The following is a 15,151-nucleotide window of genomic DNA, read 5'->3' as shown; positions in this document are numbered from 1 at the left end:
AACATATATACGATCTTATCTTTATGTAATCATATTCGGATAGATCTGATTAAATATGATTATATAAAAATATGATTATATGAGATCATATCGCGCCAAAGGCGGTATTACTATATGTATCATTTAAAATCTTGATATGTATGTTGAGTTTCGGCATCGATATCGACAGTTGGCCAAGATATACTCACGATTTTCTGCGTTTAGAGTTATCATGCAATACCTATTTTTCATCAGCTGTAATAATTTTAAAAATCACTTCTTTTAAACTGAATCAGCAAAGACATGATCGTACCAAACTTTCGCGGTTTATTTTTCGGACTAAACTCATGCGGAATACATCTTCTGAATCTACGTTTCTTCTGAATCTATCCTTCTTCTGAATCTTTCCCATGTAAGCGCATGAATATGCTTCATGGATAACTCCAAGTTGCAAGATCTTATTCAGTATGAGCAGAGTTTTTCCCACAACTGCTCAATATCGTCGTCCTCAAATCTTTTTGGTTGACTGAAACATTCTCGAGCTGAAAGATTAAAATCTCCGTTTGAAATCTCTGCTATCACTTTTTTGCAGGTTTTGTGAATTGCAGTATACTTTTATCCAAAAGAATCATTTTCTTGATTTCAGTAGTGTTCCTTTTTAATGAAAATGCGAAAAGAACGCAGTACTCAGACATGCCAGATTCTGGCCGCTGGTAGCATGCGATAGTATGGATGGTGATGGAGTGGGGATGGTTTCGCGACGCACACAATCTACGTATTGTGTCAATGTGCGCACAATACATAGATTGTGTGCGTCGCGAAACCATCCCCACTCCATCACCATCCATACTATCGCATGTTACCAGCGGCCGGAATCTGGCATATCTAGTAGTGCTTAAAGTGCTGTTTTTCGGACAAATATCGTGATCATTACTGTTTTGTGACGTCGTCTGTTTTGCGTTAAGGCATATAGTGTTTTGAAAACGTAATGATCCACACTTACAAAATGCAAACTACAAAATGCAGCAAGAAAAGTTTTAATTTTAAAATGGAGTTAAGTCATTAAATAAAAGCACCAAATAAATTTGCGTACCTAATATATGTGTATTTTATAAGATAATAATTAAAACTACATTTTGCGTTGAAGGTTTATACTAATTTAATTCTAATTATTATCTAAATCTACTTGTTGATATTGCATTAAGTACAGATCTCTGTTAATGTGATAAAAGTTTTTACTACTATCTAAATGTCTAAATTAGGACATTATATAATTCTATTATACAAAGAACACATATTTTTCTACGATATTATATTACGATATAATATATCACAGTTAGCACATATTATACATCATAAAGTCAATATATCTTGCAAATAAGCATCTGTTGACATTTTTATTATGTTATATATTTGTTCAGTATCTATGATCTTAACCATATTAAATGATGAGAAGTGCAATGCATGCTATATTCTCGAAGAGTGATAACGTTTACAATACTTAAAAAGGGACCAAAGAGAGTATTTTCTTCTCTTCGTCGCTTTTGATCAATTTTGAATATACTTCAAAACATAATCATTAAAACATAACTCGAAATAAGAGAGAAATTATTCTTTTATAAGTGCTCAACTTTATATTAAGAGCTTGAAGCAACTTTTTGAAAAAAATCGGTTTTTTGTGAAAAGCGAATAACGATAAAATATATAAAAAATAATTGAAATAACAGTTTTATGATTTTAATATGCTTTACAATGGTTACAATGATTTTATATTATATTCTTAAAAAATTTAATATTTCTTAAGATCCTCCTTTAGCTTCTGATTTTTAAGAATTCTTAAATCTTTCTAAACGAATATTTTTAAAGAGCTTCCAGTTCTAAATGTACTCATATTTAAGAAAATTGTTTCTCGAAAAGTCTATTTTCCAAAAATTAGCTTGAGAAGCTATCAGAGTACAGTAATACCAGATTCTGACCTCTGCAACATGAGTGATGATGGAGTAGGGATGGTCTCGCGAGGGTCTCGCACACAAGTATCCCATCGTGTCCGTGTGCGCTCGCGACTTCGAATAATTTCGGACAGTAAAAGGAGACAAACCTATCACCTTCTGTCCCGTACTTTCGCTCGCTCAAATTCGCCGTTGCGACTAGAGAGCCTCTGATGGAGAAAGTGGCGAATTGGGTCACGTGGCCTCATTGCCTCTGATTGGTTGGAGGTATTTAGGCTTCATAGGTCGACATTTTGGAGTGAGAAGAGGTTAAAAGCGTGGTTAATTCGCCGCATTACACAATCGGATCTCTTCGTAAGTGATACATCATTAATTAATCTTGGAAGTATTTGTCTCTTTGATTTGATATACATGTATAAAATACATATATAAAGCTACGAATAACATCTTATTTTCAGATTTACATTTTTCGTGCAATTTATAAATTATAAAAATGCTTAAATCCTGCAGTGCTCCCACATGCACGAATATGACCAACTTCAGCACAAAAAACAATCTGTAAGATTAATGCTGGCTGAAGTTTATTCGTAAGTATGAGTGTAAATTTATGGTCAATACTTAACATAACGTAACGTGTTAAGTATGTTATTGTGCGGACGCTCGAATACATTTGTATACTAACTTCGTGCAACGGTTTTTGTAGATTTCTAATTCGTAACTCCAGCAGTATCAATCCGCTTTTTTTATTTCTGGATCTTGCGGAAATGTTGTCAAATATCCTTGTTTGATCGTATTCGTGCATCTTGGAGTACTGTAGGATTTAGGCATTTTTATAATTTATAAATTGCACGAAAAATGGAAATCTGATAATAATATGTATATTCGTAGTTTTATTTCATATATATCAAATCGAAGAGACAAATATTATACTTCCAAGAGTAATTAATGATGTATCATTTACGAAGAGATCCGATTGTGTAATGCGGCGAATTAACCACGCTTTTAATCTCTTTTCATTACACAATATCATCCTATGGAGCCTAAATACCCCCAAACAATCAGAGGTGATGAGGTCACGTGATCCAATTCGCCACTCTCTCTCTCAGAGGCTCTCTAGTTGCGACCGTCGCTCGCTTGCGAGCAAGGCCCTCGCTCACGAGCGAAGATCGTAACGACGAATTGACATTATTGGCGATACGCCGTACAAATCTATATAGAGATGTAATATGTAATTCAATTGCGATATATATATATATATATATATATATATATATATAGATGACTTTTATATATACAGGGTGTTAATTTTCCACCGCCCATTAAGTACATAGTGTTATTTCTTCAATTAGCGTCGATCTTTAGTCGGTCATACGTCACTGAACTGCGCGCCTGGTAGTGTGCGTGAGTACTCCGCCGCTGCGTTCATGCTGTTAAGACAGTTATGTGACTTACGGACGTGTATATTTCTAAAGGATGGCGTTAATTCGCTGGTATTTATTTAACAATATCTCTATCATTAAGCATCGTAGAGAAAAATAGTTCAGGACTTTTCAACTCAACTTTTCATAAGGAATAACACTGTGTGAGAGGTGGAAAATTAACACCCTGTATAAATATCGCAATAATATATATATTTAATATTCTATATAATTTAATATTCCATATCATGACATATATACATATATTATCTATATTATTATTATTATTTATGTTATCTGTATTATTTATATTATCTATATAAAATATAGATAATATAAGTTTTGCGAATCCACATATATTACTCCAATGAATATGGATTAACGTGTATATGGATATAATATTATAATTAATGACTATTATACAACTAATTAAGAAATTTTGATATAACACAATGAAAATAAAGTAATAATTTAACATTTTTATGACCAAGCTGAAAATGTTCATTTTAATATTATCTTGCATCCAGAAAAATGCTATTGCTAAATAAAATAAAAATAAGTAATTTATGCCATCTTTTGTCTTATTCATGCGACTTAATGGTGTTTCAATTTTGCACTTTTTAAAATACAACTTTATTACATAGTGAATTCAGAATGAGCTCTTTAATATTCATCTAGAAAGATTTAAACATTTTCAGAAATTAAAAGTATAGAAGAGAGGTTTGTTTGACTTATCTATTTGTTTAGAAAAAAAAGACATCGATTGTTTTCATTCTCAAACATATGTTTTATCCTAATATGAAATTTAGCACTTATATAAAAATACGTGTCCCACATTTTGAGTTACATTTTAAAATACTTAAAATTGATTATAACTAAAACGAAAGTATACTTCTGTTGCAAGAAAATCTATGGAAGTAACACTCTATGACTTTGATATTATAACTTTGAAATATATTTATCGTAATGTCAAGATGAATGAAAAAAAATAGGAGGCACCTATTTTTGTATACATGCCTATATGCACCTGATTTCTTTTATGAGCTGTTTCACCCCTTAAAAAAAATTAAGTTTTTTTTCGGAGCGTATATTATCGAAATTATGAAACATAGAAAAATGTTTTAATACAAAATTGAATTCCAAAAGTAGGTACTTTATAATGACATTTATATATCTTTCGAAAATGTGACAGTTTTTAATATATCTCCACCACTCATTGTTCTTTTTTTAATAAAAGCATAAAAGTTTTGCATAAATGTTAAGATTAGGGGCAATCATATCGATTTTAGTTGTTCACTTTAATTATTTACTTCAATTGTAAAAAGGTTAGTTTTTAACTTCATAACAAACAACGACCAATAGCTAAAACTTTTCGCAAGTACTAGTCAAAGCAATGTCTTTGATAATATATGTCACAGTTATCGTTGAATTTTTATTATATGAATTATCATAGGAAATGTGTGGGCGGAGGAGAGACGAAACTTCTTTGCCTTTCCCTCTGCGCCACCACCTCAAAATTAATTAACCAAACCAAATTTTAATTTAAAAGTAAAATTATAGAAGTTATAGAAGTAGGTTAGGTTAGGTTAGATTACTTTTTCCGCTAAATGTTACGATTAGAGGCGTCTTCATTGATTTTAATTGTTCATAATTTTGTAATGAACAACGAGCGACTAAAATTTTTGCAAATTAATCAGAGCTATGACCTTTCAAATACATATATGTCAAGGTCATTGCAATCAGTGAGGTTGTCCCGGTAAATTTCTATATTAGGGATCTTACCTCCGATTTGGTTCAAAATTTACATGAAGCTTACAATTAAGAGTTATGACATTTTAAAGGCGGGCAAACAATATTCGTTCTTGGAATACTCATTAAGTGGTATTTTAGGTAAATATATAGAAAACTAGCGCTACCTCCGATTTCAATCATTTTTTACTATGTCATCACTTTAAGTGACCTTCAGAAGGTTTTTAATCGGCGGTCATTGTTTATTAAATAAAAGTTATTAATTATTACAAAAGAAGTTTATTGTTAAGTTAATGATTTTGCACGAATTTTCAGCTAGCTGTCCATGCCAAGCAAGAACCTGACCTTGACATATAGATATTATCCTCTCGAGTAATTTACAGGTTTTAGTCGTCACTCGTTGTTTTTTAAAAACGTTATTAACAAAAACTGTTTGATATTGCACAAATTTTCAATTGCAACTGTCTACGTGAAAGAAGATATGTTGAGAGTTGAGTTAGGTTAGGTTAGGTTAAGTTAGGTTTTTGCAGGAGGAAGGGCTCCGTTCTCCCCCGTCCACTTCCACTATTCATATCTATAGATCCTTTATAAATTTGCAGATTCCAGTGTTTTATGCTGTGTGGACGGAGAAGAGTTTCGCCTCTGCTCCTGCATCTCCTTCCGCAAAAACCTAACCTAACCTAACTCAACCCGTAATTCCTCCTTTCGCGTGGAAATTCGTATAATATCATTAAACTTGAAAATAAAAGGTGTTTAATAACTTTTTAATAAACTACGAGCGACGGCTAAAACCTTGTGCGGGTTACTTGGGACCACTAGCGGATCCTGATATCAATAATGGGGGGGGATGCAAAATTATTTGGTTTAATACTTTTCTTAGTATCACGCTTAGCTTTTACTTCAGGATCAACGACGAGGACGTGGTGACACTTCTGATTCCATTTTATTTTTTATAAATTTTTTTCAAACAAATTCAGCAAAACTGATTTCTTTATTTGGAAGGAGGGGGTTTTAACTCGAAAACCACCCCCCAGGATCCGCCAATGCTCAGGACAATGACTTCTATATATAATATATGTCAAAGTCAAGTTCTTGTTTGACGTGGGTAGCTGAAAATTGATGCAAAACGTCTTTTGTTAATAACGTTGTAATAAACAATGACCGGCTAAAATCTTCTGAAGATCAGTCAGTATGATGATCTTGATGACATTAAAAAAATCATTGAAATCGAGAGTGGCGTCAGTTTTCTATATATTTGCCCCAGACATTATTACTTCAATAATAATCTAAACAACCGAAACCTTGAGTCAAGTGTTTATACAATTGTTTAAAAAGTAGTCTCCAATAAAGAATATACTTATCTACAATATGTACTGTTACGTCCAGTAGACTCTATGGTTCCTCGCTTCCAAAGTAAAATATTCTTAAAAAGATTTTACATAATATTCTATATAAGATTAAATCAACGAACGTCGTTGCCACGCGCGAAAAAGATTACGCGTGGGCGGAGGTCTCGGGGTCACGATGATAGATATCGCGGTTCCCGGAAAAGAAATAATTAATTGATTCCTGAGCGATTGCTCTCATCAGAGCCGTGAAATTTGGCACATGTACGGTCAAAACAAGTCTTTAAATCATGGTTAAATCTGGGTTAATGAAGCAATCGTCTCGTTACCACGACGTTCGAAAACTATACATCTAGGGGTTAAAAGGGTTAACTATCGCAAATGACGCGCGAAAAACATTATCAAAGAATACCGCCAAGAGGTTTCTTTGATTCACGAAAGCAAATATATTAGACCCGTCCGTTGATACCAAGTAAATTATTATAAGCGATAACCAATGGTTTGCGCAAACAATTTTTTGTGAATTCCCGGAAAAGAAATAGCACTCCCCTAGACCCTTCCACGCATATAAAAAGGCAACGATCTGCCAGAGTTCGACTCACTCAGTAGCCACTATCTTGTGCGGGAGTTCCATAAAATCCGCGGAAACAAGTCTTACAAAATTTGTCGATTATCTAAACGGACGTGTGCCAAAGAATCAACGCCTCGCCTTCTCTCTGTCTCCTTGGTCTGGAGAAACGGCAACCCACAACGCTGAACATCGAGGAAGTAAGCAAATTTCCTTATGTTATTAATAATTTGTAAAATATCTTCGCCCACGGTTTTTCGTTTTCCAATCCTTTTTCTCGCGGAGACCTCCGTCCGACAGATATTCCCTGGAACTTACGTGACTTGTCCCTTTCTTTTAAGTGGCTCCCACCAAACGTTCACGCGGACTCGAGAGCCCGGCTTCCCCGCCGGAAAATAACCCACGGCAACCCCACGCAGTAGACGAAAATAAACTATCTTCGGGCGAACCACCACGCAAAAGAAGTTTCTATATTAAACAGATTCCGCGGTCCCCTAGTCCCGATTTTCCCTCATCTACATCAATTAGTTCATCTTTATAGTCATCATCACCCCTTCACTCTTCTTCCTCATCCTCGGAGACATTACAAGAGTTCTCCTCCATCGCTTCATCCTCCTCCATATCTGCTAATCCGTCTTTGTCCCCACGTTATTCCCCTTGCCCTTCTCCCGTTATCTCCTCACCGTGGTACTCACCTATTGGTTTACCAGATGAGGACTATCTGGATGAACTTATTCCTCCACGAACATTTCCAGAACCACTAACCACTGGTCAATCCTTTCTTTCTCTCGAAGAGTTGAGAGATTTCTACGAAGGTGGTCTCGAAGTCTTTCGAGAACACCTCCTCAATCTTTTTCCCACTTTTGTGTTACCCCTTCCGTCCAATGCTATTCTCCTCGGACCTGATTCCATCGACGTTTCTAGATTAAGGGCCGCACTTGTCCATGCCGGCCCTAACACCGTTGTTCCTCTCATTACCAGGAACCGCCAATATCCCGTCCTAATCCCTGCGTCCCTCATACAGGATTTCTTTTTAGACTACCCGTAACTTAAATATTTTTCATAGTTATAAGAGATAATGTAGTGTTGTAAATAGTTTCACCATTTTTAAATTTCTCGATGTATTTTATTTACGTTTATTTCAATGTATTTCTCCATGTATTTTATTTGCGTAATAGTTTATAAAATATAAAATGTTAATTCCTTGAGAAAAAGGGAAATCTCTTTCATTGAAATAAACCTCAATCAATTCCCTTCCCACAACAGGTCGTACAAGTCCTATCCCTGGTAAAAGAGATTCAGTTCTCTTACCTAAAAAGGGACCAACGAGTATACTTGTTCCAAGTTAAGGGTAAAATCAACCTTGGTCGTTGACCCTACAGCCGGAACTCATCGGTCAGCTCGACTCGAGTTTTGAGACCCGAGTGTCTCAGAACTCGAGAGGCGTGTGTTACGCCCTTCCCTCGAGCTCACGGAGCTCTGGACGTAACAGTACAATGTACAAAAGACAAACTATTCCTAAACGCGAATAGCGCTTGAAACCTGTCGCTTGATGATTTTTCTCCAAGAACGACATATTGTTTGCCCGCCTTGAAAATATCATAACTCCTAATTGTAGGCTGAAAGAAAGCTTTTAAATTTTGAACCAAATCGGAGTTAAAGCTCCCTAATATATAAATTTACCGTCGTCTCTAATCAGTATCATTTATTAATAATTTGTTATATGTTTATATGTATAATATAATAAAACATATAGTACATATAGAAAAATAAAATTCAGAAAATATTATTTATTTACATACAGTGAGTGCAAAAAGTATTCGTACAGGGGAGATTTCTTTGAAAAAATCCTTATTTGGAAAAAATAAACTTTAATTAACGATATATTAATACAGAGTACAATATATGTTATATCTCTGAATAATATTACATCAAGAAAAATATAATAATTGAAAGATATCGTCCTTATAATTAACAAAAACAAAAACTTGTAGTAATTCACTGCGCAGAAAGTATTCGTACAGTTGAGAAATTTAGATTGTAGCGTTGCGACACAAGTGTTTACGTGGAGCTTTTTTGTTTACAATAGGAATGTGTGTTTTACTTCTCGGTTACGGTCCTAGAAATACTACCCATATTAGTCTTTCTGCGTTATTAGAGCAAAATGGGTCGCAAGAATAAGGAGACTAACGAAGAAGAGCGAAAAATCGTTATTAAATTACACAATCAGTGTAAATCTCTACGGGAAATTGCTCAGCTCATCGATAGACCTCGATCAACAGTCCAATCAATAATTGACCGTTTTTGTATTAAAAAAACAGTTAAAAATAAACCAAGAAGCGGCCGACCACAAGCCTTCACTGAAACCGACAAACGTTTCATTCTTTGCCAAGTAAAGCTGGATCCGAAAACAAGTGCTCCAAAGATTGCGGGCGAACTAAAAAATCGCGGTGTGGACGTTTCCGCTAACACAGTTCGAAATGTATTGCGAGAAAATGAATATCATGGCCGTGTTGCTAGGAAAAAGTTCTGAGTAAATGCGACTAATCGCAATAAACGATTAGAATTTGCGAAACAATACTTAAATAAACCGGGTGAATTCTGGAACACAGTTATTTTCTAAGATGAGAGCAAATATAATATTTTTGGCTCCGATGGCAGGCGTATGGTATGGCGTAAAAAAAATACAGAATTAGACCTAAGAAATCTTATACCGACGGTTAAACACGGTGGCGGTTCTGTACTTGTTTGGGGGTGTATGAGCGCAGCTGGAGTCGGCAATCTACATTTTATTGATGGTATAATGGACCACAAAATGTACATAGAGATTTAAAAAAAAATCTTCATACTAGTGCACAAAAATTAGGAATCGCGGAAAAATATTTTTTCCAACAGGACAATGATCCTAAACATACAGCATATAATATAAAACAATGGCTTTTATATAATGTTCGGAAACAATTATATACACCTCCCCAATCACCCGACCTCAATCCTATTGAATCCTATTGAACATTTATGGAAAATTCTTGGAGATGCTATTAGAAAAAGGCAAATTTCTAATCAAAATGATTTAAAAAAAGCTCTTCAACAAGAATGGAATTCTATCTCATCAACTGTTACGCAAAAGTTGGTACACTCGATGAATCAAAGACTACAAGCTGTAATTAATGCTAATGGAAACCCTACAAAGTATTAATTAATAAGTTTTTTTAATTAAAAAAGGAGTGTACGAATACTTTCTGCGCAAGGAATTAATACAAGTTTTTGTTTTTGTTAATTATAAGGACGATATGTTTCGATTATTATATTTTTGTTGATGTAATATTATTCAGAAGTATAACATATATTGTATTCAGTATTAATATATTGTTAATTAAAGTTTATTTTCTACAAATAACGATTTTTTGAAAGAAATTTCCCCTGTACGAATACTTTTTGCATTCACTGTACATTTAAATTTATGTATCTTTTAATAATATATATATTAAATAATTGAAAATCAATATTGGTTACTGATGTATAGGTACGTTAGTTTTTGTTTTATTGTTCGTATATTCCAATCGTTGACTTTACGTTGACGTTTAGAGGTATCCCTTAATACACGCTTCCTATAAATAAAATTTTACTTTCAGGGAACGTTTATACAATCTTTCATAATAAAAAAGTTAAAAAAACATATGACTGTTATGTATATACTATGAAATTATTCCATTATTGTTGTGCTGTAGTTCCATTATTGTTGCTATTTAAATATTATGTAATAATATATGCTGTTTATTTGTAATCATCATCTCTTATTATGACAAAGTTGAAGACAACGTATTACATCGATGTATTAAGAGAGAGAGGCGGCTACGAATATCCTATGTATGGAAATGTCTCCATCTATTTATTGAGAAATCTGTTTTTCGAAATGTAACATTGTTATACATGGTTAGATTCGAAATACTCTTCCATTTAGTGGGTTAAAACGAAATTTTTATATTAAAAAGAATGATGAGTGACGGGAGTCGTTAAAAATTATAAAATTTTCGAAAAATCTGGAACTGACATATTCTTGAAACTGTGTGAAATACTCTTGAAACTTCAATTTTGCTTAAAAGAATTTTTATATCTTTCATAATGTTAATGATATAAAAAAAACTGATTTTTTTCACAATCATTTCGCCACCTAAAAATGAATATGAGTACATATAAAAAGATATGTTTCTCCTAGTTTTTTGTACATTACAATATGTTTCAAGCTCATCAAATCGGATGAAGAAACTTCCGTAAGTTTTCTTGTTAAAACAGTATCTGTAAAGAATTGTTCTAAAGATATAAAGAAAAACAATGTAAATAACTACTTTGATATTTAAATTTGCTTGTTGATGTAATAACATTTGCAAGAAATATGAATTAATTTGTTAGTGTTCGCATCAACTGCACGTGACTTTAAATTATTATAATTTTATAGGTGTAAGATATAAAAAATAGTTTTATAATTTAATAAAGATATACAGGGTGTTTCAGGGTTAAGTGTCCTAATTTAAAATATGAATTCAGGACATCAAAACAAGAAAAACTTTCCTCTGGAGAAATGTCCGTAAACACTTTGTTTAAGAGATATTGATATCTAAAGTTAGAATGATAAATTTATTATGATTGCTAATACGAACTTCTTTCCGTAACTGTACATATCAATATTAGAGCTTTTGCAATAGCGTCTGACGCTATTGCAAAAACTCTCTATTGACATTATAAAAACGGTACACAAACACTATATCGACATATCACCATATCAACATATCAAATTTTCTCAATGACATTTCTCAGTTTGTTCGACGCTTTTGCGAACTAAGCATCATTATGCCTCGCATTTACTCTAATAGTGAATATGCTGATATGGTGTTCGTGTATGGTTTTTGTAATGGGAATACTAATTCTGCCCGTCGTGAATATTCCATGCGATTTCCGAATAGAAGATTGCCACACAAGACCATCTTCAGGTCCACATTTCAACGGCTTAGAGAAACAGGTTCATTTGCTTTAGTGCCACGTACTGATGGAACGCTTGCCTCTTTACGAAATGAAGAAAGGAGTGCTGCCATATTACAACATTTTGATAATGATCCGTCCAGCAGTGTACGAAGAGCTGCAGCAAAATTAAACACTTCGTCGACTACAATATGGAGAACTGTTAGAGCAGATGGACGTTATCCATATCATTTTCAACGGGTACAACATTTATTACCTCAAGATTTGTGGCAAAGAAGACTTTTTTCTTATTGGTATTTAACTCAAGTTGATCGTAATCAAGAATTTTGAAAAAATGTTTACATGTCAATATCTCTTAAACAAAGCGTTTACGGACATGTCTCCAGAGGAAAATTTTTTCTTGTTTTCAGGTCCTGAATTCATATTTTAAATTAGGACACTTAACCCTGAAACACCCTGTATAAAATTTATACGAGGTTGTGCGAGATTTAGTAAAAGTAGAGATACTCAATTTCTATACGTGAGCATAATCTGTTTATCTATCTTTTTTCTACTGATTATTTTTATTGAGCATGGTTGGTGTGATTATTTTTGAGTTTGCCATTATTGTCCTTCTATCTTTTAACTTGGAATCTCATGCCTGCAATATGTTTTGGTTGAAATTCCGCTTATATCGTGTGGTGTTATTAAAAAAACGGTAATCGTAAGCGATATCAAGTGATTTTCTTTTTGTGACGTGGAACAGTAAGGAAGAGAGATCGAGAGGATATCTACCAGGATTAAACTAATGCGAAGAGGATGAACAGAATCAACGAAAGAAGCAAGATGAAGAAATCGACCTTGGAACAATTGCGATTGGAGTATGCAATTTCTGCAATTGCATTGGATGGGAAAACCATTTTAATCTCATGTATTATGCGACACGACTATATTCGATTATTTGCAATTTACTATAATATATGATTTTAACGGCTTTTTTAGTCATACTTTTAACACTGAATTTTTAACACACTGAAATGTTATATTCGTAGATATTAAATTTAAATTGTAAATTGTATTATATATGTTACATATTAATATATTATTGTCATTATTAATAAAAATGTATGCACAACTATTGGATCTATCGAGCATTTCGTCTACTTATCAATCAGGCAAAAAAATATCGCAATATTAAAATGGCAATTTAATATAGAAAATTTTTTAAACAATAATGTGCATATAAGAAAAAGTTTATTTTTTTAAACAAAAATTCATATATCAAAAAACACAGAAAAACTTTAATGCAAAATCTAGGTCATATAAGTATCATAAGAGAGGCCTTCATTTGGACAGAGTACAGTTGGACATGTTGCAAATGGACACGGTGCAAATGGACGCGTTGTAAATGGACACGTAACTTTGCATACGATTCAATTGGACACAGTGCAAATGGATCATTCATTTGGACACAAAAAATTGCACACCGCAGAGTTGGACACCGCAATGTTGCGCATCGTTGAGTTGCGCACCGGACACCATAATCTAACCTAACCTAACCTAAACTAACCTACAACTTCGAAGTGTCCAACCTTTTGTGTCCAAACGGTGTCCACCTTTGTGTGTGCAACTTTTTTGTGTCCAAATTAATGGTGTCCATTTGCACTGTGTCCAATTGAACCGTGTGCAAAGTTTCGTGTCCATTTGCACCGTTTCATTTGCAACGTGTCCATATGCACCGCTCCCATATCATAACTTTTTTGTTTTAGTAAAATACATTACTTAAAAATATATAGCATAGAAAAATTTCAGGCAGAAATTTTAATGAGAATAATTTCACGAAAAATCGTATAAGCATCGTATAAGCAACATTTTTTTTCTCGGTTTCAAAAGTAAAATATCTATTTTAAAATGTTATTGTTGGATTTCTATTTTACAACGCCCTTCTATTGTTTCAAAAGTGAAGAGATATTTTTCACACATCTACAAAATGTATATTTCAAGTGAATGGAATTGAAAAATAAAAGTTTTTTAACGACTTTCGTTTATAAGATCATACAGTTTAAATATCCTCTTCAATTAAAAAAAAAGTTCGTATGAGTTTTTCTTCTGTTGTCCATCCAAAGTTATGCATACATTTCCATTAATTATCACTAACATTGTTATTATTTAAATATGCTTCCGGATAGATACCGCGTTCCATGACAGCTTGGTGCCGACGTTTCGCAGACATTGTAGTCCGCATCATCAGGGCTGAGCTCCGATACCGCGGTATCTATCCGGAAGCCATCGGTACTAACGTAAGTAATAGCCATGAAAGCCTTAAAGTCAGAATCGGTAGTAATTGATGAAAATGTACGGGTAACGGATACACGACTATTTTTTTTAAGTTGAAGGGGAAGCTCTAAATTTTATGATCTCAAAGGAACTTCATGAAAAGAATTTTCCCAATTCCATACATTTTTTTTTAGGTTGAAAAGGTTTAAATTTTATGATCCCAAAGGAACTTCATGAAAAGAATTTTCCTACTTCTATACATTTTATTAAATTATTAAATTTTTATTGTAAAAACTTGTCCTTTTTCAAGAATAGAGTATTACACTATAAAAATCAACTACGGCGTTTTAACATAGACACTTTATCCTTGAAATTAAAAAGAAGAATTGCTTATAGATACGATGATTTTTTGCGGAAATTATCTCAGTCAAATTTTGCGAATTTCTATCCATAATTTTTCGATAATTATTTAGTACAGGGTAGTCAGCTCCAATCACTTTAACCTTGACATATATTATAGAGATCACCTTCCTGAGTAATCTGCAGTATTAAATAGTTTTTTAATAACTGTTGATACCGGAGAGGTCCGCAATTCGCGGTTTGTGTCACACACACGCGACGCAGGAAAGAGAGTTGTTGAATTAATCCGAAAACTCGTAACGGAGTTCATCTCACACTGTGGAGGATTATAATCTGTGAGGATTAAATATAGGCGATTGGCTAGAATCATAAGACAACACGTCTGGCGAAAGACGACCAATGACTGACTATATTTGAAAATTCTGTTCTACATACATCCGCGTGAGAGCGATATACTTATATATCCACATATATATATTAGAGAGAGACGAGTGACACTCGCATTATGTCGTTGTCGTATTGGTATGAGCATGAGATGTATATCTC

The 15,151-nt window shown here is 33.5% G+C and overlaps 1 protein-coding gene across 25 annotated transcripts in view; it reads left to right on the top strand.

Moving 5' to 3' along the window:
• LOC105279165 (myosin-11) overlaps positions 1-15,151 on the top strand; it is a 262,296-nt gene that overhangs the window by 219,793 nt on the left and 27,352 nt on the right. The window contains exons 19-20 of one of the 25 annotated variants that reach the window (XM_026975521.1): positions 11,257-11,283; positions 12,735-13,152. The exons of 23 other annotated variants lie outside the window; for them this stretch is intronic. In XM_026975521.1, the coding sequence (XP_026831322.1) occupies positions 11,257-11,283; positions 12,735-12,737 (30 nt within the window). In that variant the 3' untranslated portion in view covers positions 12,738-13,152. Of the gene's footprint in view, positions 1-11,256; positions 11,284-12,734; positions 13,153-15,151 lie in introns of those variants that run through there. One more of the 25 variants, XM_026975523.1, reaches the window with a different exon arrangement.

The sequence above is a fragment of the Ooceraea biroi genome, chromosome 2 (genome assembly GCF_003672135.1).
Source record: "Ooceraea biroi isolate clonal line C1 chromosome 2, Obir_v5.4, whole genome shotgun sequence".
Lineage (NCBI taxonomy): Eukaryota > Metazoa > Arthropoda > Insecta > Hymenoptera > Formicidae > Ooceraea > Ooceraea biroi.
The sequence above is the reverse complement of the archived record's forward strand: the minus strand, read 5'-3'. Positions and strand labels throughout refer to the sequence as shown.